We start from the raw sequence: 21,131 nt of genomic DNA, 5'->3' as shown, positions 1-21,131 counted from the left end.
GGAAATTACAAATGGGATATCAAATTCAGTCCTGTGTTTAACATGATTTAATGTTGTCACCTATAGTATTATGTTGTGGGTTTTGTGCTGTTTAATAGTTTTAGGTTGATGTTTTAACTGAACTGGGTTTTCAGTTCCTATTGTAAACCACCTTTTAGGCCAAAAGTCAGCATAAATGTGCTTTTAATTTGATTTAATCAGCCCTCACTCTCCGCTTTCATCATCTTCTTCTTGGACAAAACCTAGTCTACAGACACAAGAAAAGGTGTCATTTATAAAGATAATTGCTCCTTTGGCTGCTTTTCAGAGCAAACATTGTGAAGCAGTAATCAAGAACTTGTGGCCCTCCCAATGCTGTTATACAGCAATTCCAACCAACCCTCTCCACTGGTCATAGTCAGAGTTGATAATCTAACAACTGGAAAACCATATATGCCCATTTCTGTTTTTCGATACTTTCCTTATCTTCTCTCCTATGGTGTCTAGTTAATACATTGCACTTTGGCCCTTACGAAGCTGTAAATCTGGGGCGGGGGGGAGGGTGTCCTATGGCCCTCCAGGTTCTGACGAACTACCATCATGCCTTACCATCAACCAAGCTGAAACAAGTTTTAGCCAGGCTGAGAGCTTGGTTGTAGTTCTTCTCCTTATAGTGATGCTACAACCACATTAATTGAATCAAGACCCCATTAATTTCATAGGGTTTCCTTAGGCAAGGAGTACTCAGAGGTGGTTTTGCCAGTTCCTTCCTCTGAAACAGCCTACAGCGCATTGGTGGTCTGCCATTCAAGTACTAATCAGGGTTGGCCCTGCTTAGCTTCCATGATCATAGAGGATCTGGTGACTTAAGGCTCCTTTAGGCGCTTCAACAACATATACACATTCCATCACCTCTGACACATCTGCCTCCTAACACTATGCAAAATTGCTTACAAGCAACAGCTGCTGAAATCCCTTCTTCTACACAAGAATTAAAGGGATTAGACCCTTTCCCCTTATTTCACCTGGCAACCTGCCCTCAGCTGCTTTTTTTAAGTGGGGAGCTGCTAAAACATGTTTGTGTATCATGTCTAATTCTACTCTCAGTCAGTTCTCCATGTCTAAAGACAGTCCAGAGTCTAGAGCCCTATGCTGTTTTAAATCCAAAACCATCCTTCAAAACATATGCATGTGATCAATAAAGCAAACATGAAAATATGCTCCCAGGAAGATCTCTCTGCATTGCAAACAGGGACAGCTTTCCTGTAGCTCAGTTAACTAGATGATATTCTATTTATTTATCATCCATCTGTGCTCAAAATCTGAGTCTCCTTTCATAGAAGGATGGAGATGCTGCAATGAATGTATCTCCATAGTGCATAATGCTCAAGATTGATTTTCCTAATAACACAGCCTTGTGCCTCTGGCAGCAAAAAGGAAGCAATAGACTATAAATGACCCCACCTGGAATACTTACAGATCTTCATGGAGTATAATAGTGCCGTCCTAGCATTTAGTAACTTAAGGTCCCTTTCACATTATTTTAGAATTATCAAATCACTTACAGCAACTTATGAAGTTGATTTAGATTTCCTGCATGGCAGGGGGTTGGACTGGATGGCCCTTGCAGTCTCTTCCAACTCTATGATTCTATGAGTCATAGGCCCCATACAGACAGGCCAAAATAAAGCTGCTTCGGGTACTTTGGAAGGACTGGAGCATGCCTTTGGCACGCCTTTCAGACTCTTAGGATGCATACATCATTTAAACAGCATATTTCCAAAGTGACCCGAAGCAGCTTTATTTTGGCCTGTCTGTACAGGCCCTAAATTATGGACACTCACACTTTTGAAGTTGCTGTCAAGAACAAGGTTCAACACCAGCTTTCTCCACTGTGGTACCCTAATGTTGGAATACACCCCCCATCATCCTCTAGTCAGCATGTCAGAAATGATGGGAACTGCAGTCAGGACACTAGTTTAAGGAAAGGTGTTGCACGTTGTGTCCTAAATCCTGCCCGTATCTAGAATCTGTTTTGCAGATAAATTAACCATATTGACTGCATCTCAAATGCCAGGTTCAAAGGGTTGGAACCTTTTGACTAGCAAGGATGCTGACACACTCTCCCTCACCCCCAGATTTCCCAGGTTTCACTGAGCTATTGTCTTACAATAGGTTGGGGGAAAATGTTCACAGCAACAACATATTTTTTCAGCTATCCCAGCTTATTCAAAGTATCTGGGGATGACTTTGTCAGGGTATGCCAGTTTGCATAGTAAGTTGTGACTGAATGAGGGTGTAGCAGAGTGACAGGTGAAATCCATGATGGTAAGTCTGCACTAGCAATTAGTGATGCAATCAGGCCATTGGGCCAGCTGGTTATGATAGCCACTTAGCAGAGTTTTGTGTTTTGTGAATCTGCTTGGTCTTTTGAAAGTGTACTGCTCTCCATGCTGGCCAGGAGCCTGTTGCTCTCCATGTTACTGGGAAGTATGTTTTTTTTCCTTCCTCCTTGCTAGGAAGTTGTAGTACTGCTAGCATGTAGGAAATTATGGTATGCTGATTTATTTTTGCATTGTGTATATTTGTACTTAGCCATGTTGGTATATTTTTGCTTTGCTTATTTTGTTCTATGCTTTGCTGAATAAAGCTCTATTTTTGTTGATATTCCTCCACGACTCTGCTGTGATCTCTTTCAACACACCCCAACAGACTTGGTCTTCCATGGGCAATTAAGACTGACTAGCTATATATTTTGTTGGGAGGTTGTGGCTCAGTTAAGATGCTGACTCTGACGATTGCAAGATCAACAGGTTGGCAGTTCCAAGGCTCTGCATGATGGAGTGAGTTCCTGGTACTGGTCCCAGCTTCTGTCAACCTAGCAGTTTGAAAGCATGGAAATGTTCAAGTAGATAAATAAGTGTCGCTTTGGTGAGAAGGTAACAGTGTTCTATGCAATCATGCTGGCCACATGATCACAGAGTTGTCTTTGACAAGGATGGCTCTTCGGCTTAGTAATGGAAATTATCACCACTCCCTACAGTCAGACATGACTTGGCAACCTTGTTAAAAGGGAAACCTTTACCTTTAGCTATATAAAAGAATTCCTCCTGGTGTAAATGAAAATTGCTAGAACTGGTTTGCTGATATAGATCAGTATAGCTTCCTGCATGTTTGGACTCCCTCATGCCTATAGCTATGGGGACTGTCATGATGAGAACCTGGATCTCAAAGGGCCTGAACAACCAGACCAAAATAAAGCTGCTTTGGGTCACTTTGGTGATATGCTGTTTAAATGACACATGCATCTTAAGAAGCCAGAAGCCGCACCAAAGCTAAGCTCCTGTCCTTAGGGCTGGAGCGTGGATTTGGCACAGCTTCCAGCCTCTTAGGACGCATGCATCATTTAAACAGCATACCTCCAAAGTGACCCGAAGCAGCTTTATTTTGGCCTGTCTGTACAGGGCCAAAATTTATCTCTACACTGTTGACAATGGTGCTAGCTTTGCACTTTGATTTGCTTTGGACAATGCAGAAAATCTTTGATCCTAACTGAAAAGAAAGCATGTAAAACCCCTATCAGTTCGAGATAGTTAGAAATATTTCTTGTTTGGTTCAGTCATCTCTAGCCTTTTCAGAGCTTTAAATACCATACTTAAATTGTAGTTTGTATATCCAGGGGCTGGAAATAACTGGGAACCTACAAAATATAAATGAAATTTCCACTGCTACATAATAAAGTGGTCTTCATAGTGATGTGCTTTCAGCCCTGGTATTCCAGGGCCCAAACTGGTTACCCGATTGCTTCTGAATTCACTTCAATGTGCTACCTATTAATGAAATCATGTAGAACTTCTGTTTTAAACTCACTGCTAGTTTGCCAGATTATTGTATCATTGGCCAGCAACCTGGTGTTCTTGCCACCAGACATCTGCCTAGTGTCAAGAAGGGTAACCAGATCTTCTTTATAATTTTGTATAGAACACTCCTATACAACAGAAAACTGACACAAGGTGAAGGCTCCAAGAATGGTTGCTTTTGTGTGCCTTCAAGTTATTTCTGATTTATGGCACCCCTAAGGCGAACTATCACAGAGTTTTCTTGCAGGATTTTTTCAAGGAGGTTTACCTTTGCCTTTCTCTGAGGCTGAGAGAGTGTCACCCAAGTGGGTTTCTATGGCTGAGTGGGGATTCAAATGCTCACTTGAAATCAAATAGGGGATGGTATCTCTCTGCTCTATGATATTAACATTTTTAGAGTAGTTATGACAACTAATTTCATTTCAAATATTCTCTTTTTCACAACCTAACCTTGAATATGTCCATCACTTTACTAACTCTCCTAAAATACTTTTTTGCTAACCTCCTAAAACCTCAACTGATGCCCCTGACTGAAGCTTATTCCATTTATAAGTGTTAATGATAAGAGTCTGTTATGAACATGGTGATAAAGCAGAGCTTGGAAAAACCGTGGCAAATTATTGATGTTGGTGAATTATGATGGCATGAGTCTGCATTAATGCCTTCACAGCTCACTTTTTTGATACCGGTAGTTTCAGAAGTCAGAATTCATTACTGGTCATTCAATGACCAAAATCCCCACCCTCATCCTATCTTTTCTCACTTTTAGATCAGTGGAGAGGGAGAAGTAGACAAGCATCCAGCTCTATTCCTACAACTGAATGTAGAGCAGTGATATCATCTGCAGGACCACTGGAGGACCCTGTTGGTGCCTGTTGCTGCAGTTCATACTGCAGGAAAATCCCCAGATGTCTGTCTGCTGCTTCCCCACATTCTCTATAACCAGGAAAGGATGAGTTCAGGAGGCTGTAGCTAGAAAAAGGTGAGTGATGGGGGTTGGACAGGAGACTTAGCTGTCTCCTGATGCAGGATTGTGGCTATTACATTTCTGAACTACAGCTCCCAAAATCCATCAGCACGAATATGCATGCTGGTTGGGAAAGTTGCAGACCAAATTGGTAGCTTTTCTAAACTCTGAAGCCACAGATGCATGTGTGTAGTTTTTCCCCACTCTAGTCCTTGGCACAGTGCCTTCTCTGCATATATACACAAAGTGTCAGAAGTCTGCATGCGATACTTAGCAATATGCTGAGCTTAGTCTTTAATTGACTTATTAACAAGCTGAACAGCTGACAGTGAGTCACTACTGACTGCTTGATTCAGCTTCTGATCATTTAGATATAGAAAGGCAGTGGCAGCAACTGCAAGAGGACCAGCAGATGGAATTTTTCTGAACAAAATTATCCTCAAACAGCCTGTTCTCTAACAAAAAGCCAGTCTTGACAGATTGCCCCCAATGCAAGTTTTAAACAAGGATATTTCAAATGACTTTGTAACAGAGCTTGGAAAAGTTAATTTATGGTTTACAACTTCCAGACCATTTCAAGATGGTCTTAATGATCCCACCAGCAGTAACCCCAAAAGGCAGTTTTCCCAAGCTCTATTTTTTAAGGCTGTTTCTAAAGAAGAATTGCCTATTACCTAAAGTGAGTGGGGCTAAGCACCAACTGAGTCCAGTATCTGCCCCACAGCTGAGCAACAACACATAGAGGACCATCAGAGAGGCAAAGAGACCGGGGCAAAACACCAACTGAGCCACCAGAGGACCAGGCAAGCAAGTGAGGGAAGAAAGAAGGCAACCAGTCATCTCTGTCCTCCCTCAACCAGAAAGAAGCGAAGAAACTAAAGGAAGGAGGGGGCGGGGATGAGGATGGGCTAAAAGAGGGAGGACACAAGGGAAGGGAAGGAGGGAAAACCAGGGAGGCATAAGGGGATGAGTAGGAAAGTAAATAAACAAGAACAGGAGGAATAATATAGGGAGCAGTAGTGGTGGATGGGCAGGAGCAGTAGTGGTGGGTGTCACTGAGAGGAATGAATTGTGATGCCATAGCTAGTACTGGTTGGCACTGCGTGCAGAGAGGTGTAGGTGGCCCTCCTTGTGTAACCCCAGCACCTAATAAACCCTATGATTAGACACCCCAAGTTAGGCACAAGCAGGAACAGAGCATAAACAGAAAGGGAAGGAGGGAGAGATAAAGGGATATCACATTTGCAAAATTAGCCAAGGGCACAAGAAAGATGCCAAGACAAATAGCAGACACCCTTAGGAAGGCAAATGGCATCCAGAGCAGCATTACACATAAAATAAGGACGTGGAATGTGAGGAGCATGAGCCAAGGGAAACTGGACATAGTAAAAATAAAAATGGAATGCATGAACAGAGCAGTACTGGAAGTGAGTGAGTTAAAATGGACAGGAATGGGCCATTTTGGATGAGACAACCACACAGTGTTCTACTCAGTGAATAAAAAGACAAGAAGAAAGGGGATGGCTTTCATACTAAGAAAAGGTGTGGCAAAAGCAGTCAAGAGAATACAATGCAAAATCAGACTGAATCATTTCAGTAAGGCTCCATGGTAAACATATTCAAGTATATGCATCAACCTCAGAGGCAGTACAGGAAGAAATTGATACATTCTATGAAGGAGTATAGGAAGAAATTGACAGCACACCAACACAGGATGTCAAGCTGATCATTGGAGACTGGAACGCAAAAGTTGGTGGCTGATGAATTAATATGAAAGCATTTGTTATCAACTTTCCCATGACAACAGTAAAAACATCTGAAAGTTTCATTCATGTTTTTAAAAAGGCTCTTCACCCAAAATGCAGAATCTCAAAATCTCAATGGCCTGTGAGCCAAGATAGCTAATGTGGCAGTTCAATATTTTAGTGCCTAGAGATTTTTAATTCCCAGCACAGCCCAATACAGTTACCCCTCTATTTTCATGGTCTTCAAATCAGTGTCCCTCACCAGTTTGTGGGCAGCAAACTGAGGGGAACAAAATGGGGTGCACGCCCATGGGTGCACACTGCCATTCAAGCCAATCGGTCTTGAACACCAGTGATTTTCTGTTTTCATGGGGGGGGGGGGTCCAGAACCAATCCCCCGCTGTATTAGGGATTATGAGAGTTGTAATCCAAAATATCTGGAAGACACCAGATTGCCCCTTCCTGGCCCTGAGTGTGCGTCTTACACTATATTTAAAATCTCCAAAATGTGATAAGCAACTGTTACTAAAATTAAATGCATGCTAGTATTATTCACAGAATTAACAGTGCACCTAGGCACTAAAGAACAACTTAAAAAGGGCAGGATTAGCATTCATTAATAGATCCACTGGCATAATTGCTTGTTACAGTGGGCCTTTGGTATCCAATGGGGGTCCAAAATCCATGGATGATCAAGCCCCATTATATACAACGGACTACTAAAATGTTGTCCCTTATCTAAAATGGCAAAATCAAGGTTTGCTTTTTTGAATTTTTTTAAAAAAACATTATCAAGCCATGGATGGTTCAACCCATGGATGAAGAATTTGTGGATACAGGGGGCTGATTGCACTTACTGAAGACATGTTTGTTCAACTTTACGGTCAAGAGTTTATGCTTGGATATGAAGTGTGAATGAAGTGATGATTCTGAGAAAGAAATGGTGTTATAAGTCTTTGATAACACTGTTAGCGCTTAAATGTTGGGAGTTAATTTTTTTAAAAGCCCTAAACTGCACACTCTTGTGATTTGTTGCTGATTGCCATAGCAACTTCATTGTCTTTTCAGGATTTCATATACAGCAAAGTATTACATTAGGAAGAGGAAAAGGCTGAAAGTTGGGGGAGCTTCAGTATTGATGCCAAGCCATGTCTTTGGAACATAATGTTACCAGACTTCTTAGGAATGAACAACTGGAACTGGACTATCATTTTAGTCCATGAGGATGGACTAAAAGAGGGAGGACACAGATCACGTGGCAGATCACAGCTGAAAATAGTTCTTGGAAGTGACAGGAAGCCTACTTCTATTTTTTTTTAACCTTGGGGTGGCAGTGGCCAATGTTCAGCCAGCTTTTGATGTTATGTGGTGGGGTTGGTCATGCTCCACCTTTTGGCAGAGTGGGTCAATGATTTAAGGCAGCAAATGTTTGCAGGAAGGAGTAGGCACAAACTCCCACGTATTCTCCTTCACTGCAAGGCAAAGTTATGTCTGTCACACAGCCTCACTCATTCCCCTAGACTGCACTACTGCCACTGTTATGGTAGAGGATGCTACATCTTCATTAGCACGGACATAACATCCAGCTGCCAATTCAGTTTCCTATGCATGTGGCATGAACTGGTGCTGAGGTGTACCACTGTTCTTTTTTGCTTTAGACAGTAAGATGAGCAACCACAGATCAAATACTCCAAGACAGAGTTACAGTAGCATCTACCATATGTGCCTATGAGATGTTGAGTAACAGGTTGCTTACCTGTTAACATTAGTTGAGTGGACATCTATGACCTCACACAACTGGGTCATTCTATGCTTGTGTGGAGATCTTCAGAAGCTTCTAGAGCTTCATTTTGGCAGTACCCCACCCCTTGTCCACACACATATAAGCCATGCACTCCTGCTAAAACCCAGTTCCAAGTCCCCCATTGAGAAACCTGGAAAAAGGAATGGCATAAAGAGGTTAGGAGAGTGAGTCGTGTAATGTGCAGTGTGAAAGGGTCTCTAGCTTCTTTAGCCAAACTGAACCATTTCCTCTAGAGTTTCTTTCCATGAATGGATGCAGGAAACAAAGAGGGGACACAGGGGAGATCAGTATGCTCCTGAGTGGAAGGATCCAACAAGACCAAAACTTTTGGAGGAGGGAGGTTGGAGGCTGGACCTTATCATCCTTTTCTTCCTCCTCCTCTGGCTCTGCCAAGTCTCCTTCTTTGGAGGTTTTTAAACAGAGGCTGGATGGCCATCTGCCAGTGGTGCTTTGACTCTGCTTGGTAGAGGGTTGGACTGAATGGCGCTTGTGGTCTCTTCCAGCTCTATTATTCTATCTGAGGCTTACATTTCTAAAATATACCCTCTATCAAACACCCTAGGTTCCTTCACTAAAGATTTTCAGAAACTGGTTTGCTATTAACTGTCGTCAAGACAACTTCAACTCATAGTGATCCTATACATGAGAGACCTCCAAGTTACCCTATATTTAGGGTTGCCATAAGTAAAGACCTCCAAACCGGGACAAATATAGGACAACATTTTCAAATGTAGGACACATTTTTTTTAAATGGAGGACACGCAAAAATGTGATGATTTTTTTAAAAAAATTCATATAAATGCATGTTTCTTAGGCATGATCAAAATGGAGGACATTTGGCATTATTCCTAGACAGATGGCAGAAATGTGCTTCCCTTTCTGGCCAAAAACCAGAAGAGGAGGAAGAGTGGAAGAAGCAGAGGAGGAGGAAGAGGAGAAGAAGAAAAGGAGAAAGAAGAGGGGAAAAGGAGGAGGAGGAAGAAGAAGAAGTAGAGAGGAAGAAAAAGGGGAGGAAGAGGGGAAGGATGAGGTGGAGAAGAAGAGGTGGAGAAGAAGAGGAGGAGGAAGAAGATGAAGAAGAAGGGGAAGAAGAGGAGGAGGAGGAGAGTAAGAAGAAGAGGAGGAGGAGAAAGAAGAGTAAAGGCTCTTTCCCCTGCCTGGCCGGCGGAGGACGCGGCAAGGCAGGGGAAAAGGGCCTCGCTGAGGCGAAGCCCTTTTCCCCTGTCAGGCCGCCTCCGTCGCCAGCGGAGGAGGCCAAGCAGGGAACAGGCCTCGCTGAGGCGAGACTCCTTTCCCTGCCTAGCGTCCGTCGTGGGGGGGGGATCCCGGGCCGGGGCCAAACTGGGGTGGGACCGTGCGGACCCGCCCCAAACCGGGAAAGTCCCGCCCCCCCGGCGGGATATGGCAACCCTACCTATATTCAACTACCTTGCTCAGGTTTTGTAGACTTGGAGCCATGATGGACTTGATTGAATCTATCCAACTGGAATATGGTCTTCCTCTTTCCTTGCTGCCCTCTACTTTACCAAGTATTATCATCTTTCTAGTGAGCCCTGTTTTTTCATGACAAGTCTCTAGGGACTTGTCCAGTGTAAGTAGTACATCTCTAAATTTCTGGACCATGGAAGAAGGCTTAGGAGCTTCCTTCTGTGTTCGAACCAATGGCTCCAATTTGTTCTCAATTTGAGAGGGGCTGAAGGAATCTGGCTCAGCAAGCATTCCAGCTCCATGGCTGAAAATAGGCGCAAGCAGATAGCCATGGAATCTGTATGTAGAGGATTATTCTGGGCTGCAATCATAAAGGCCCTTTCCCACTGAATTACTTTAAGATGGGAAGCTTTGTTAGGCTTTGCTTGCTGCATAAATGTTTGCCAAAACAGGCATGAGTCAACTGCATGTTCCTCATCCAGGCAGAGGAGACAGTACACATGACCATCAGAAAAAAGGATCTTTGTCCCACAATCTGGCTACTTTGGGGGTGTGGCATTTAGATGATGCATGCCCCCAAAGCATTTGAAAACTGCTCCAAGGCCACCAAAGATGGCCTGAAACTGCCAAAAAAGGGAACAGATATAATCTGCTCCCGAGTCATTGCAGTCCTGGGCCAACTGCAGCCCAATCACAGCTGGTCTTGCCACTCGCCTGCTTGGGGCCAAAGAGCACTATGTGCTCTACGTGCATATATGACTTAGGTGCATTACAGACGGCCCAGAAGGGGCCATCTCGCGCTGCCGCCGATTGCAGCGTCTGGGAACCGCAGCAGCCAAACGGCGCGGTTCCCGGACACTGCCAAGAAGGAGCATGAAAATCACGCTCCTTCTCGCTCCCCGTAAGAGATGCTAGTCGCGCACTCGCGGCGTCATTTCCGGGGCGCGACGTGCGGAGGTAGAGCGTCCGTTACGTCAAGATGGCGGCGGCCGTGTGGAATGGCCGCCGCCATTTGTTACAGACTAAGTCCGTGCTAGGGTTAGGGGCATCTGGAAGAGATACCCCTTTCTAACCCTAGCACGGACTGAGTCCGTCCTAGGGTCCCTGTTTATAACGGGCCTTAAACTTCATTCTGTGAGTCTGAAACAGCAACGTTCTTTATAAAAAACCTGACCTTCTTGCTCTTCTTTAGCTTCAATTTAAAGTTCATGATCCTTTTGGTACAGAAACAACAGACTTCATTCTTATGTAACAGAGTGGTTTGAAGAGAATTGGCTTTCCTCCCTCCTTCTCACTTTATCTCATGTACAGTTATATTTATTTTCTTTTATGATTAATGAGCAAAGTGTATGCAATCTTTCTTTAAAACCCAAGAAACAGCATGCTGAAAAACAATATGTTTTGTTTTTAAGATAGTTTTGAAATGACAGAAATCTGTTGTAAACTTAACTAATGAAACTATTATCTTCTGTCACATCAACAATTTCTCTTTACAGTTTAATACAATAGAAGGTTGGAACAGAACGGCATAAAAAGCCAGCTTCAAGCCACCTGGCCATTTACATGTGAGCAGGCTTTCAGGTGCTTCAGCAGCATGGCATTTATATGCTGCATGCCACGATGGGGCAAAAAAGCTGGCTTTTTGCCAGCACAAAAAGAAGTGGCTGTTTGCCGCTCCTTTTTCAGTCAGCAAAAAGGTTGCAGTTGCCATGACCCCAATCCAGCTTTGTCAGGGGCAGCTTGAAGCCGCCCCCTTCGAGGTGGTCTGTTTCACTCCAGTTACATTTTGCTCGACAATTTTCAGTAGGTTTAGGTATGTTTAAGTTGAATAGGATAGTTTAGGGCCAATGATTTTAAACCTGAAAAAAAATGCAGATTTAACTTTAATTACCTATGCAAAATTTTGTAGATGCTACCGGGAAACATTTTTTATGTGGTTGAAGCTGAACATTATTTTCTTTCTAGCGCAACATAACAGAAGAATCCCAGCTAAAGTCGTCTGTAGTTCTTACTTACCGACTACAAAAATGATGTGTGATTTCTTCAGGTCTTCTACAAAATCTAAATTGAATTTAAAATATTTTTGAATACTATTAGCAATAACCTTTAACACTTACATAACAGTGTGAACTATACTATATAATCATGTTACACTATGATCTCATACATATTGATTAAGCAATAAACATCACAAAGTTTAGTGGAATTTACTCCCATGCAGTGAAAGGACAGGATTACATTTAAGTCATTACAAAAAGTATCCCTGAGTCTTCAGCTGAAACATTCTTATTTTGATGCAGCATTTATAGGCAAGGTAGCTATCCAACATACAGCTATTAATATATTCATAATAAATACATGCCAGAATCTTGTTGGAGAGTTACAAATGCATTAAGTACTAGAGTACTCCTGTCCTGATCCCCCAACCCACTTACTGGGTAGCAGCCATCATGGTCAATAAGAATCTGTTCTTCTGTCAATTGTATGGTCCCATTCATTCCCATGAGCAATCATGAGTGTGACCCCATTACAATTCTCCCTTGGGACTGGAGATCACTTTCCTAATAGGTTGGGACCATTTCCCAAACAACAGGGGGACAGACCCCAACTGATTGTACTGGTTGCTGTTCAGTATGTGAGGCTTGGAAGACTCTTACAGACCCCATTTATCCCCTAAATTAGGGATTATGTAGAGATCGTGAATATGCAATGTGATGACCGCATAACTTCAGGTTATACATTTGCAGCTGCTGAACAGATTTTGGACAATGTATTTAAGGTAAAGGAGTGTGTGTGTGTGTGTGTGTGTGTGTGTGTGTGTGTATGTGTATGTATTAAACTCTTCTGTCTCTGAACTAAATATGAAAAATTATAATAATGTTGTTTGAGCAAAGTATCTTTCAAGAAAAAATATTCTGCATTGTATGCCTCATAAAAACACATAAACAATCTCACTTAAAATTGTCAAAATCATTTACAACATTTAAGCACATTCGTATTTGCATGTGTGGGTATGTACATACTTCAAGTTCAATCTGAAACCCAGGTCCCATTATGCAGTCCGTGCATGTAACAGCAGTGTAGGGGCAATGACCCAGACAGAACAGGAATTTGCTTTCCTAAGCAGGAAATCCTCCACTCAACCAAAACAGCAGCAACAACAGCTGTTCAGTAGAAAAACAAGTCCAACTGAAAGCAAGCCTATCCATATGTTGTTGTTGTTGGGGCTTATTTTAACACAGGAGTGGGGAGGTTTTGGCCTTCCAGTTGTTTTTGCCTACAACCCATATCAGACCTGTACAGTATAGCTAACATGAAGGAACTGTGGGTGTTGTAGACCAGAACATCTTGATACCAAATGTTATGAACTAGGTTATTTTTAAACACAGACCACTTTAACAAAGACCTGAATGCTGAATGGAGCCATGATTTTACTTTTAGGACCCTTTCATACTACATAATGTTAACAGTATGATTCCACTTCAACTGCCATGGCAACATCCTATGAAATCATGGTATTTGTAGTTTGGTGAGGTACTAGAGTTCTCTGGATGAGAATTCTAAATATCCTCCCCTAAACTGCCAGTCCCAGGATTAAATACGATGCTCCCATGGCAGCTAAAGTGAAACCACAGTGCCATAATTGGTTAGTGTGGAAGAGCTTCTAGTCCCTTTAGTCAAATTGGAACCTTCTCAGATGATTCAAAACATATTTTACTGCTGCATTATTTCCTGCACTAAAGCTGTGAATGCTGGGCTCCATTACTACATATTCCTCAAGCTGCCTTCTCATTTTATGAGTGGTGGGATAGGACAGGTTGCTAACTTAAGTATACTTTTAGAGTAGGGTTGCCATTCATCAGGACCTCCAAACCGGGACAAATGTAGGACAAAATGTTCAAATGTAGGACACATTTTTTTTGTGTGTCCTACATTTGAATAGGAGCCTCCGAGGCTTTCCCTCTGGGCCTGGGCCCCGCCCTCGGTGCGGGTGGAGCCCAGGAGGGGAGGGACTCATCCCCTTCAGGGAGGCTTTCCCTATGGGCCTGGGCCCCGCCCTCGGTGGGGGCGGAGCCCAAGCATAGAGGGACTCCTCCCCTTCAGGGAGGCTTTCCCTGCAGGCCTGGGCCCCGCCCTCAGCGGGGGCGGAGCCCAAGCGGAGAAGGCCTCCTCCCTTTCAGGGAGGCTTTCCCTGTGGGCCTAGGCCCCGCCCTCATCAGGGGCGGAGCCCAAGCAGAGAGGGACTACTCCCTTTCAGGGAGGCTTTCCCTATGGGCCTGGGCCCTGCCCTCGGCAGGGGCGGAGCCCAAGCGGAGAAGGCCTCCTCCCTTTCAGGGAGGCTTTCCCTCTGGGCCTGGGCCCCACCCTTGGCAGGGGCAGAGCCCAGGTGGAGAGGGACTCCTCCCCTTCAGGGAGGCTTTCTCTCTGGGCCTGGGCCCCGCCCTTGGCGGGGGCGGAGCCCAGGCGGAGAGGGACTCCTCCCCTTCAGGGAGGCTTTCTCTCTGGGCCTGGGCCCCGCCCTTGGCGGGGGCGGAGCCCAGGCGGAGAGGGACTCCTCCCCTCCAGGGAGGCTTTCCTTGCAAGCCTGGGCCCAAGCGGCAAGGGAAAGCCTCCCTCAGCTTGCTATATCTCGCCCAGGAGCAGGGGCAATCCCGGGGGCGGGGCCAAACCGGGCCGTGACCGTGCAGCCCCGCCCCAAACCGGGAAAGTCCCGCCCCCAGGCGGGATATGGCAAGCCTATTTTAGAGAGGCCTTTAGAGTATTTTGGATCTTAGTTAAATAAATTTCATACAGAATATTTTACTCAATACACCTGATACAGAATACTGGCCATTTTTTTTTAAAAAAACACACACAGTTAAAACACAAAAAAGGTCCAAAATACCCCAAAGTCCCCTCCAAAAGAAGCTATTTGGGAGTATCAAATAAATACTACTCATTCTGCTAAAAATATAACATTACTATTGGTTTTTATATTCTTTTATAAAAGGAATATCATTATGCCCAGGTTACCTCAAAAGGTAACGTGTAACATGTTGCTTTCAAACCTTTCTTCTTTTATATATGAAGGAACTGCCCAGTTCATGTTAATCCAGGTAACATAGCTGTAACAGAGCCAGCAGGCCTATCCAGTTGATTTTTAAACTGTGAATTTTAAACTGTGGGTTGATTATTTTGGTATGTACTGGTTTTATATCTTCTTTTAAACCATGGGTCGGCAACCTGCGGCCCGTGGGCTACATCCGGCCCCCGGAGGCGCCAGAACCGGCCCCCGCTCGCTCCTGCCGCCGATTGCCGCCGCTCCGACCGCCATTTTGTTTTTTAAAATGGCGGCGAACTCTCGCGCGACCTTTCTCGTCGCACGAGACTTCGCCGCCATTTTAAAAAACAAAATGGCGGCGCCCATCTAGGAGGCCCGGTGTGCTCCCTGGAGCCCTGTTCGAGGGCTCCAGGGCCGTGCCAGGCCTCTGAATGGGCGACGCCCTCCTCCCTCCTCCTCCTTCGCCCTCCGCCCTCCTGGCCCCGCCCTTTGCCCTTCAGGCTCCGCTCTCCTGGCTCTCCCCTCCTCCCTTCTCTCTCCGCCCTCCTGGCCCTGCCCTTCACCTTCTGGCTCTGCTCTCCTGGCTCTGCCCTCAGCCCTCCCCCCATGGAAGAGCGGGGAGGGGGGAAGGAGGAGGCAGAGAACGAAAGAGAGAGAAAGAAAGAAAGAAAGAAAGAAAGAAAGAAAGAGTCAGAGCCACTACCACGCAAGAGAAGAGGTTGGTTCATTGGGGGAGGGGGGTTATCGGAAGCTAAACCTACTACCTGTGCCTTTGTGGTTTGGGACACAGTGTGCATGCATTTTCCCCTGTTCTGTGGCCTTCAGGTAGCTTCCACATGCTAACAAATATTGTTATTCTTATGCTTACATCCCTTGGTATTCCCTTTGCAAAATCCCTCCACATGGGCTGGCTGTTTGGGTTGAGACATTGTGCATGCATTTGATCTGGATTTCCTGCATGGCAGGGGGTTGGACTGGATGGCCCTTGCAGTCTCTTCCAACTCTATGCTTTCCCTCTGCTTTCTGACTTTCAGGTAGCTTGCATGCTGCAAATATTGTTATTCTTATGCTTACATCCCTTGGTATTCTCTTTGCAAAATCCCTCCACATGGGCTGGCTTGCCCCTTTCTGGATTGAGACAGTGTGCATGCATTTGATCTGGATTTCCTAATTTTTATTTAACTTTACTTGTTCTTGTTCTTCATTTTGAATATTGTATATGTTCCCATTTTGTTTTTTACTTCATATAATGTTTGCAGTGTGTGTAGGAATTATTTATTTATTTATTTATTTATTTATTTTTAAAAATATTTAATTATTAATTTTTGGGCTTTGGCCGAAGGATGGGACCGAGGAGGAGAGGCCAGGCACATGCCTACTTCTCCTTGCGGGACGTCGATGGAAGCTCTGCCCCTGACATGTGGCTCCGCCCCAGAGGGAGGAAGCTCTGCCCCAGCATGCGGCTCCACCCCCAGAGGGTGGAAGCTCCACCCCTGGTGTGCGGCTCTGCCCCCAGAGGGTGGAAGCTCCACCCCCCAGCTTCGGCCCCCCAGTTGTCTGAGGGACAGCAACCCGGCCCCCGGCTCAAAAAGGTTGCCTACCCCTGTTTTAAACTGATGTTATGTGTTTTAACTAGTTCATATGTTTTTGACTGATGCTATGTTTTTGTTATACACTATGTGTTGTGTTGATCTGTTGTTTTCATCACCTTGATCCATGGGGAGAGGCAGGTAGGAAATAAACATTATTAATTATTAACTGCTGCTGCTGCTGCTGTTACTACTACTCTTAGTACTAATATTACTCTGTGCACATGAACTAGTGGAAGAACCCACAAACATTTCACATGTGTGCATATCAGTGCTCATGGGATTCTGGATTTGGCTGAATGGGCTACAAACTGCATATTCCATATACCCACAAAGAGGATGGTTATAATAGTCTGCACCAAAGCTGGTAAAAGAGGCAGTCTCTGTTGTAGCTCCCACTATGTAGAATAGTCTCCCCATTAAAATCCTGCTGATTGTTTATGTCATCAATGGAAGACCTACCTGTTTATCCAGGTAGTCTGTAGTTGTTAACTCTACCAGTTCTCATTGTTTTTATGAATTTTACTTTTCTATTGTTTTATATTTTTATCCTTTTAAACAATGTTTGATTGTATCTGTTTCTATTGTGAACCACTTTGGAATTTTCAAAACAAAAAGGGTATTATACATGCTAGAAATAAACAAACCAGAAAAAAAAAACCCTTACCTTCTATATTCTCAGGTCTGCAAAGACACGACTGGTCATATGCCTGTTAACAAAGTGATCAACATATAGAGAAAGAATTACAGTCGGCCCTTCTTATACACGAATTTTTTTATACACTGATTCAAGCATCCATGGTTTGAAAATGTTAAAAAAAGGTATAAATTTCAAATATCAAACCTTGATTTTCCATTTTTTATAAGGGACACCATTTTGCTATGTCATTATATTTAATGGGACTTGAGCATACACAGACTTTGTTATACACAAGGGATCTTGGAACCAAACCCCAGCGTATAACAAGGGTCCATTGTATTAACAATTTGGTGCATTTTCACATATTCCCATCAATATTACTGCTGGCTGTGTGAAAGACAGACACTTGAAAAAAACTTCTGCCCAAAAATCTAATCCTGTGCAACTGTCTCCTGAGTCGTGATTTTTGTTTTTATTTTTTTGGGAGGCTGGTGGTGTGAGTACACTTGAGAAGCTCCCTCAGAGGAACTCAGACTGACAGCATACATTCATAGGTTTCTGCAGAGCAATGAATGCTGTGTGTCTCATGTTGGAAATTTCAGCATACCAATTAAAGTGCAGCTGACTGGCACTGAGGCAGCCAGTGTAAATATTGAGACAGGTCCCTGAAAATGTTAAGAAAAAGCTGTTTCCAGGTCAAATGTTCTATATGGAAGAGCAAAGCGTGTGTTATGAAGTTGAACACTATACCATTCATTCACAAGACTTCACAAGACTAACTTTGATCTCTTCCCCCTTTAATAACTAATTGAGAACCTATTTTCTAACGGACTGCTCTTGTTAATCACAACATGGAAAGAAAACCCCAAAGAGCTACCAACAGGATTCTTGATACATATGGTAAAATTAAATTCATTGCAATATGATATGCAGTCTATGCCAATTAAGAAGATAATGCAAACAAACCCACAGCAGTAAGTAGTTACTGATGATAAACATGGCATGTGATGACAGAATAACAACAAGACAGAAGATAAAGGCAATGTAATGGTGAAATACAGAAAGCAACAGGTTAGGTTTTGTGAAATTATCTCATTTCAGCTAAAAGCTCTGGATTCAGCTATTTTACACAATTTCAACATTTATTTCTAAACTTTTAAAAAATCATAAACCCTCAAAAGTTATAATATAATTTGATTCTGGTTACCACTTAGAAATTAAGCTTGTTTAGAGATATTGGCCAAGATCTAGCCTCACATTTGTAGTGAGACAAATGTAGCTATCAGTGTCTAAAGCAATCAAACCCCGAGACCCACCTTAAACAACAGGGAGCTGCTTCAACCAATGGAAGCCTGCAGCACAGTTGAATGTAGTGCTTCAGGATGGTATGGTCAGTTTTCCTCCTGCCCCAAGTCACAGTGCAAAGGCTCCCCATTACACCGCAACTCAGGGGCAGGTGAGGGTTGGCTGCATGCTCTTCAAATACCCCTCTCAACTGTGCCACACACCTTCATAGCTCCCTGAGGGAGTTGTAAGGAACTCCTTACAGGGCACTTACAAACTGGAAAAGAGAGGAAGGTGTTGAGGCTTTGACTCTATGTAGGCATGGTAATGTGTAACTACCAGTGAAAAACAGCATTCTCAAAGCTCACATTGTATAAAGCTGAAGAGATGTGGAATAAGTAGGGTCTGAGATTTTTTAAAAATCTTCTTGTTTTTCAGGAGTAAACTTAGCTGAGGAGTCTACAACAGAGTTCTCTTGCTTAAGTCACCAAAACAGCATTACTGATGCACAAAAGGGAGCTATTCGCAAGGAAGAAGAAATGGAAAAGGAAAAAAATATTTTTAAGGGGGAGGAAGAGCATATCATTGAAGCCTGAGTACTTTGGAGTAGGTAGGATGGAAAGTGGGTGGGAAGGTGGGGATGAGGAGGATACAGCTGACTATGAGTGGAGCAGTGAACAGAAATATTTGTGCTGCGATATGTTGTTGAAGACCCCTCTGTCTCTCCATTTACAATACAAATACAATACAAATCAAGTACCCATGCCATAACACTATAATTCCCATGCCTGATCATTTAGTGAAAATAGACAAAACTCTCTGGGGAATACTATACATTTCATCTCAGACATTACTGCTAATCACCTTGGAAGTTTTCGCTGAAAGGTGAGGTTTACATCTGAAAAATATTTGTCTAAATAAGCATAGGAAGATGACACTAATAATAATGGGACAGAGGAGGCTACTTGCATAATGAAGAAGCAGATCTCTTGTAAAAGCTTGTTTCAGTTATCTGCAACAGCTGTGTTATTGCTACAGACACATCTAGAAAATGTTTCTGCTATTTTTTTATATTACTTTCCAGATTTGGTCCAACTAAAGAAAAATGCATTAAGCAACACACACTAAGCCTACAGAGTGCCCACTCATGACAATTACACACAGTTGTCAACCAATTCAAAACAGTAATAATCACAGCTAGCAGATCTGGGAAGGTGGTAAGCAGAAAGCATTGAAAACATCATAAGATCAATTTTTTCCATAAATGCTTAAACAGACAAAGTTTATTTTGCTGTTTTATTATTTTGCAGTATAACTGACTGTAGATTGCCCTCAAATCCTAAAAGAGTGAAGGGTAACATACGGATGTTTGAAACAAATAAAAAATCAGACAGCACAGTAAGCCAGAAAATGTTTTTAAAACACGAGCCGTGCATTGACTTTATAATGTTTATTTTTTCTTAATAATATTATTTCTAGTAATACCATTGTAGGCAAAGATCCTACACATGAATGGCTTTATGCAGCTCATGATTCCTTAAGGCAGCTGTCAAACCCTGGAGTAGATTGCTATGACTATTTACTGGAAACATTGGAGTGGGGGGAGGAAACCAGACAACACTGCAACAACCAGGGAAGAAAAATGTTCTCCGAGATCTAGGACAGTGAACTAATTTTTCCTCTTCCCACCAGCTACAAATGTAGCCAGGATTGGCACTGCCTGGGCCCACTCCCACCCCATGACCAGTAAATGGCTTCAACAGGGCTTAACAGTTAGTTGACTAGGGGTGGGGAGACTGAATGCTGCACAGCTAGTGAATATGAAGTTGAAGGCTTTCATGGTGGGCATCCATGGTTTTTTTGCAGGTTTTTCAGGCTATGTGGCCATGTTCTGGAAGAATTTATTCCTGATGTTTCACCTCCCTCTGTGGCTGGCATCTTCAGAGGCTAATGGCATGGAAATGAGTAGGATACACACACACATGCGCGTGCACACAGAGTGTGACCCTTGGTTGAGAGGAAATGATTTACATGTTAATCTGTATGTTGGGTCTGTTGTGGAATGGCAAGGCCTCAGAGTGGGAGGATATACGGAAGGATATGTGTGTCTATCAACTAGCACCCCCCCCCCCCCCCCGATCCTAGATGATGTTCATTTGCATGTACTGAGTCTTGATTTTGGTGTTTTTCAGGACTGGTAATCAAACTCCTGTTCACTTTCAGGGTCCATTACCACAGTGGACATTATGCCACTCATCCAACAAATTCTTCTGGAAGACATCACAGCTCTGTTTGAACATTGCCTTACCACAACTTACTTCCAGTGGGACAATGGATTCTATGAGCAGAGAGATGGGGTAGCCATGGGAAGCCCTCTAACACCTGATGCGTTCCAATTTGTGCAGCTTGATGATGTGGACAGGTTTCTTGGAGAGGTGAGAGCCACCACATGTGTGTAAGACCCTTGTCCTTCTTGGCTTATCAAACAGGCCAGAGGCGGAGTGGCAAAATGGGTAAAAGGGGTAGTCAATGCCTCCCTACAACAAGGCAGCATTCCAACTTACCTAAAGGAGGCAATTCAAAGGCCTTTGTTGAAGAAGCCATCCGTGAATCTCACTATAATGTATAATTATTGGCCAGTGTCCAACCTACTATTTTTTGGGCAAGGTATTGGAACGTGTGGTGGCTTCCCAACTCCAGGGGTTTCTAGACGAAATGGATTATCTAGATCCATTTCAATCTGGTTTCAGGCCTGGATATGGAACAGAGACAGCCTTGGTCACCTTGGTGGATG

At 43.5% G+C, this 21,131-nt stretch overlaps 1 protein-coding gene across 2 annotated transcripts in view; it reads right to left on the bottom strand.

Annotated features, from left to right (window-relative positions):
• LOC149316437 (adenylate kinase isoenzyme 5-like) overlaps positions 1-21,131 on the bottom strand; it is a 122,954-nt gene that overhangs the window by 18,850 nt on the left and 82,973 nt on the right. For both annotated transcript variants that reach the window (XM_089515476.1, XM_089515477.1), the window contains 2 exons: positions 17,081-17,123; positions 11,800-11,844 (listed from right to left, as the gene is read on the bottom strand). In XM_089515476.1, coding sequence (XP_089371602.1) covers positions 11,800-11,844; positions 17,081-17,123 — 88 coding nt within the window. The remainder of the gene's footprint in view (positions 1-11,799; positions 11,845-17,080; positions 17,124-21,131) is intronic.

This window comes from Sceloporus occidentalis, unplaced genomic scaffold, assembly GCF_023333645.1.
Source record: "Sceloporus occidentalis isolate IW3139 unplaced genomic scaffold, rSceOcc1.0.p SCAF_3, whole genome shotgun sequence".
Taxonomy (NCBI): Eukaryota; Metazoa; Chordata; class Lepidosauria; order Squamata; family Phrynosomatidae; genus Sceloporus; species Sceloporus occidentalis.
The sequence above is the reverse complement of the archived record's forward strand: the minus strand, read 5'-3'. Positions and strand labels throughout refer to the sequence as shown.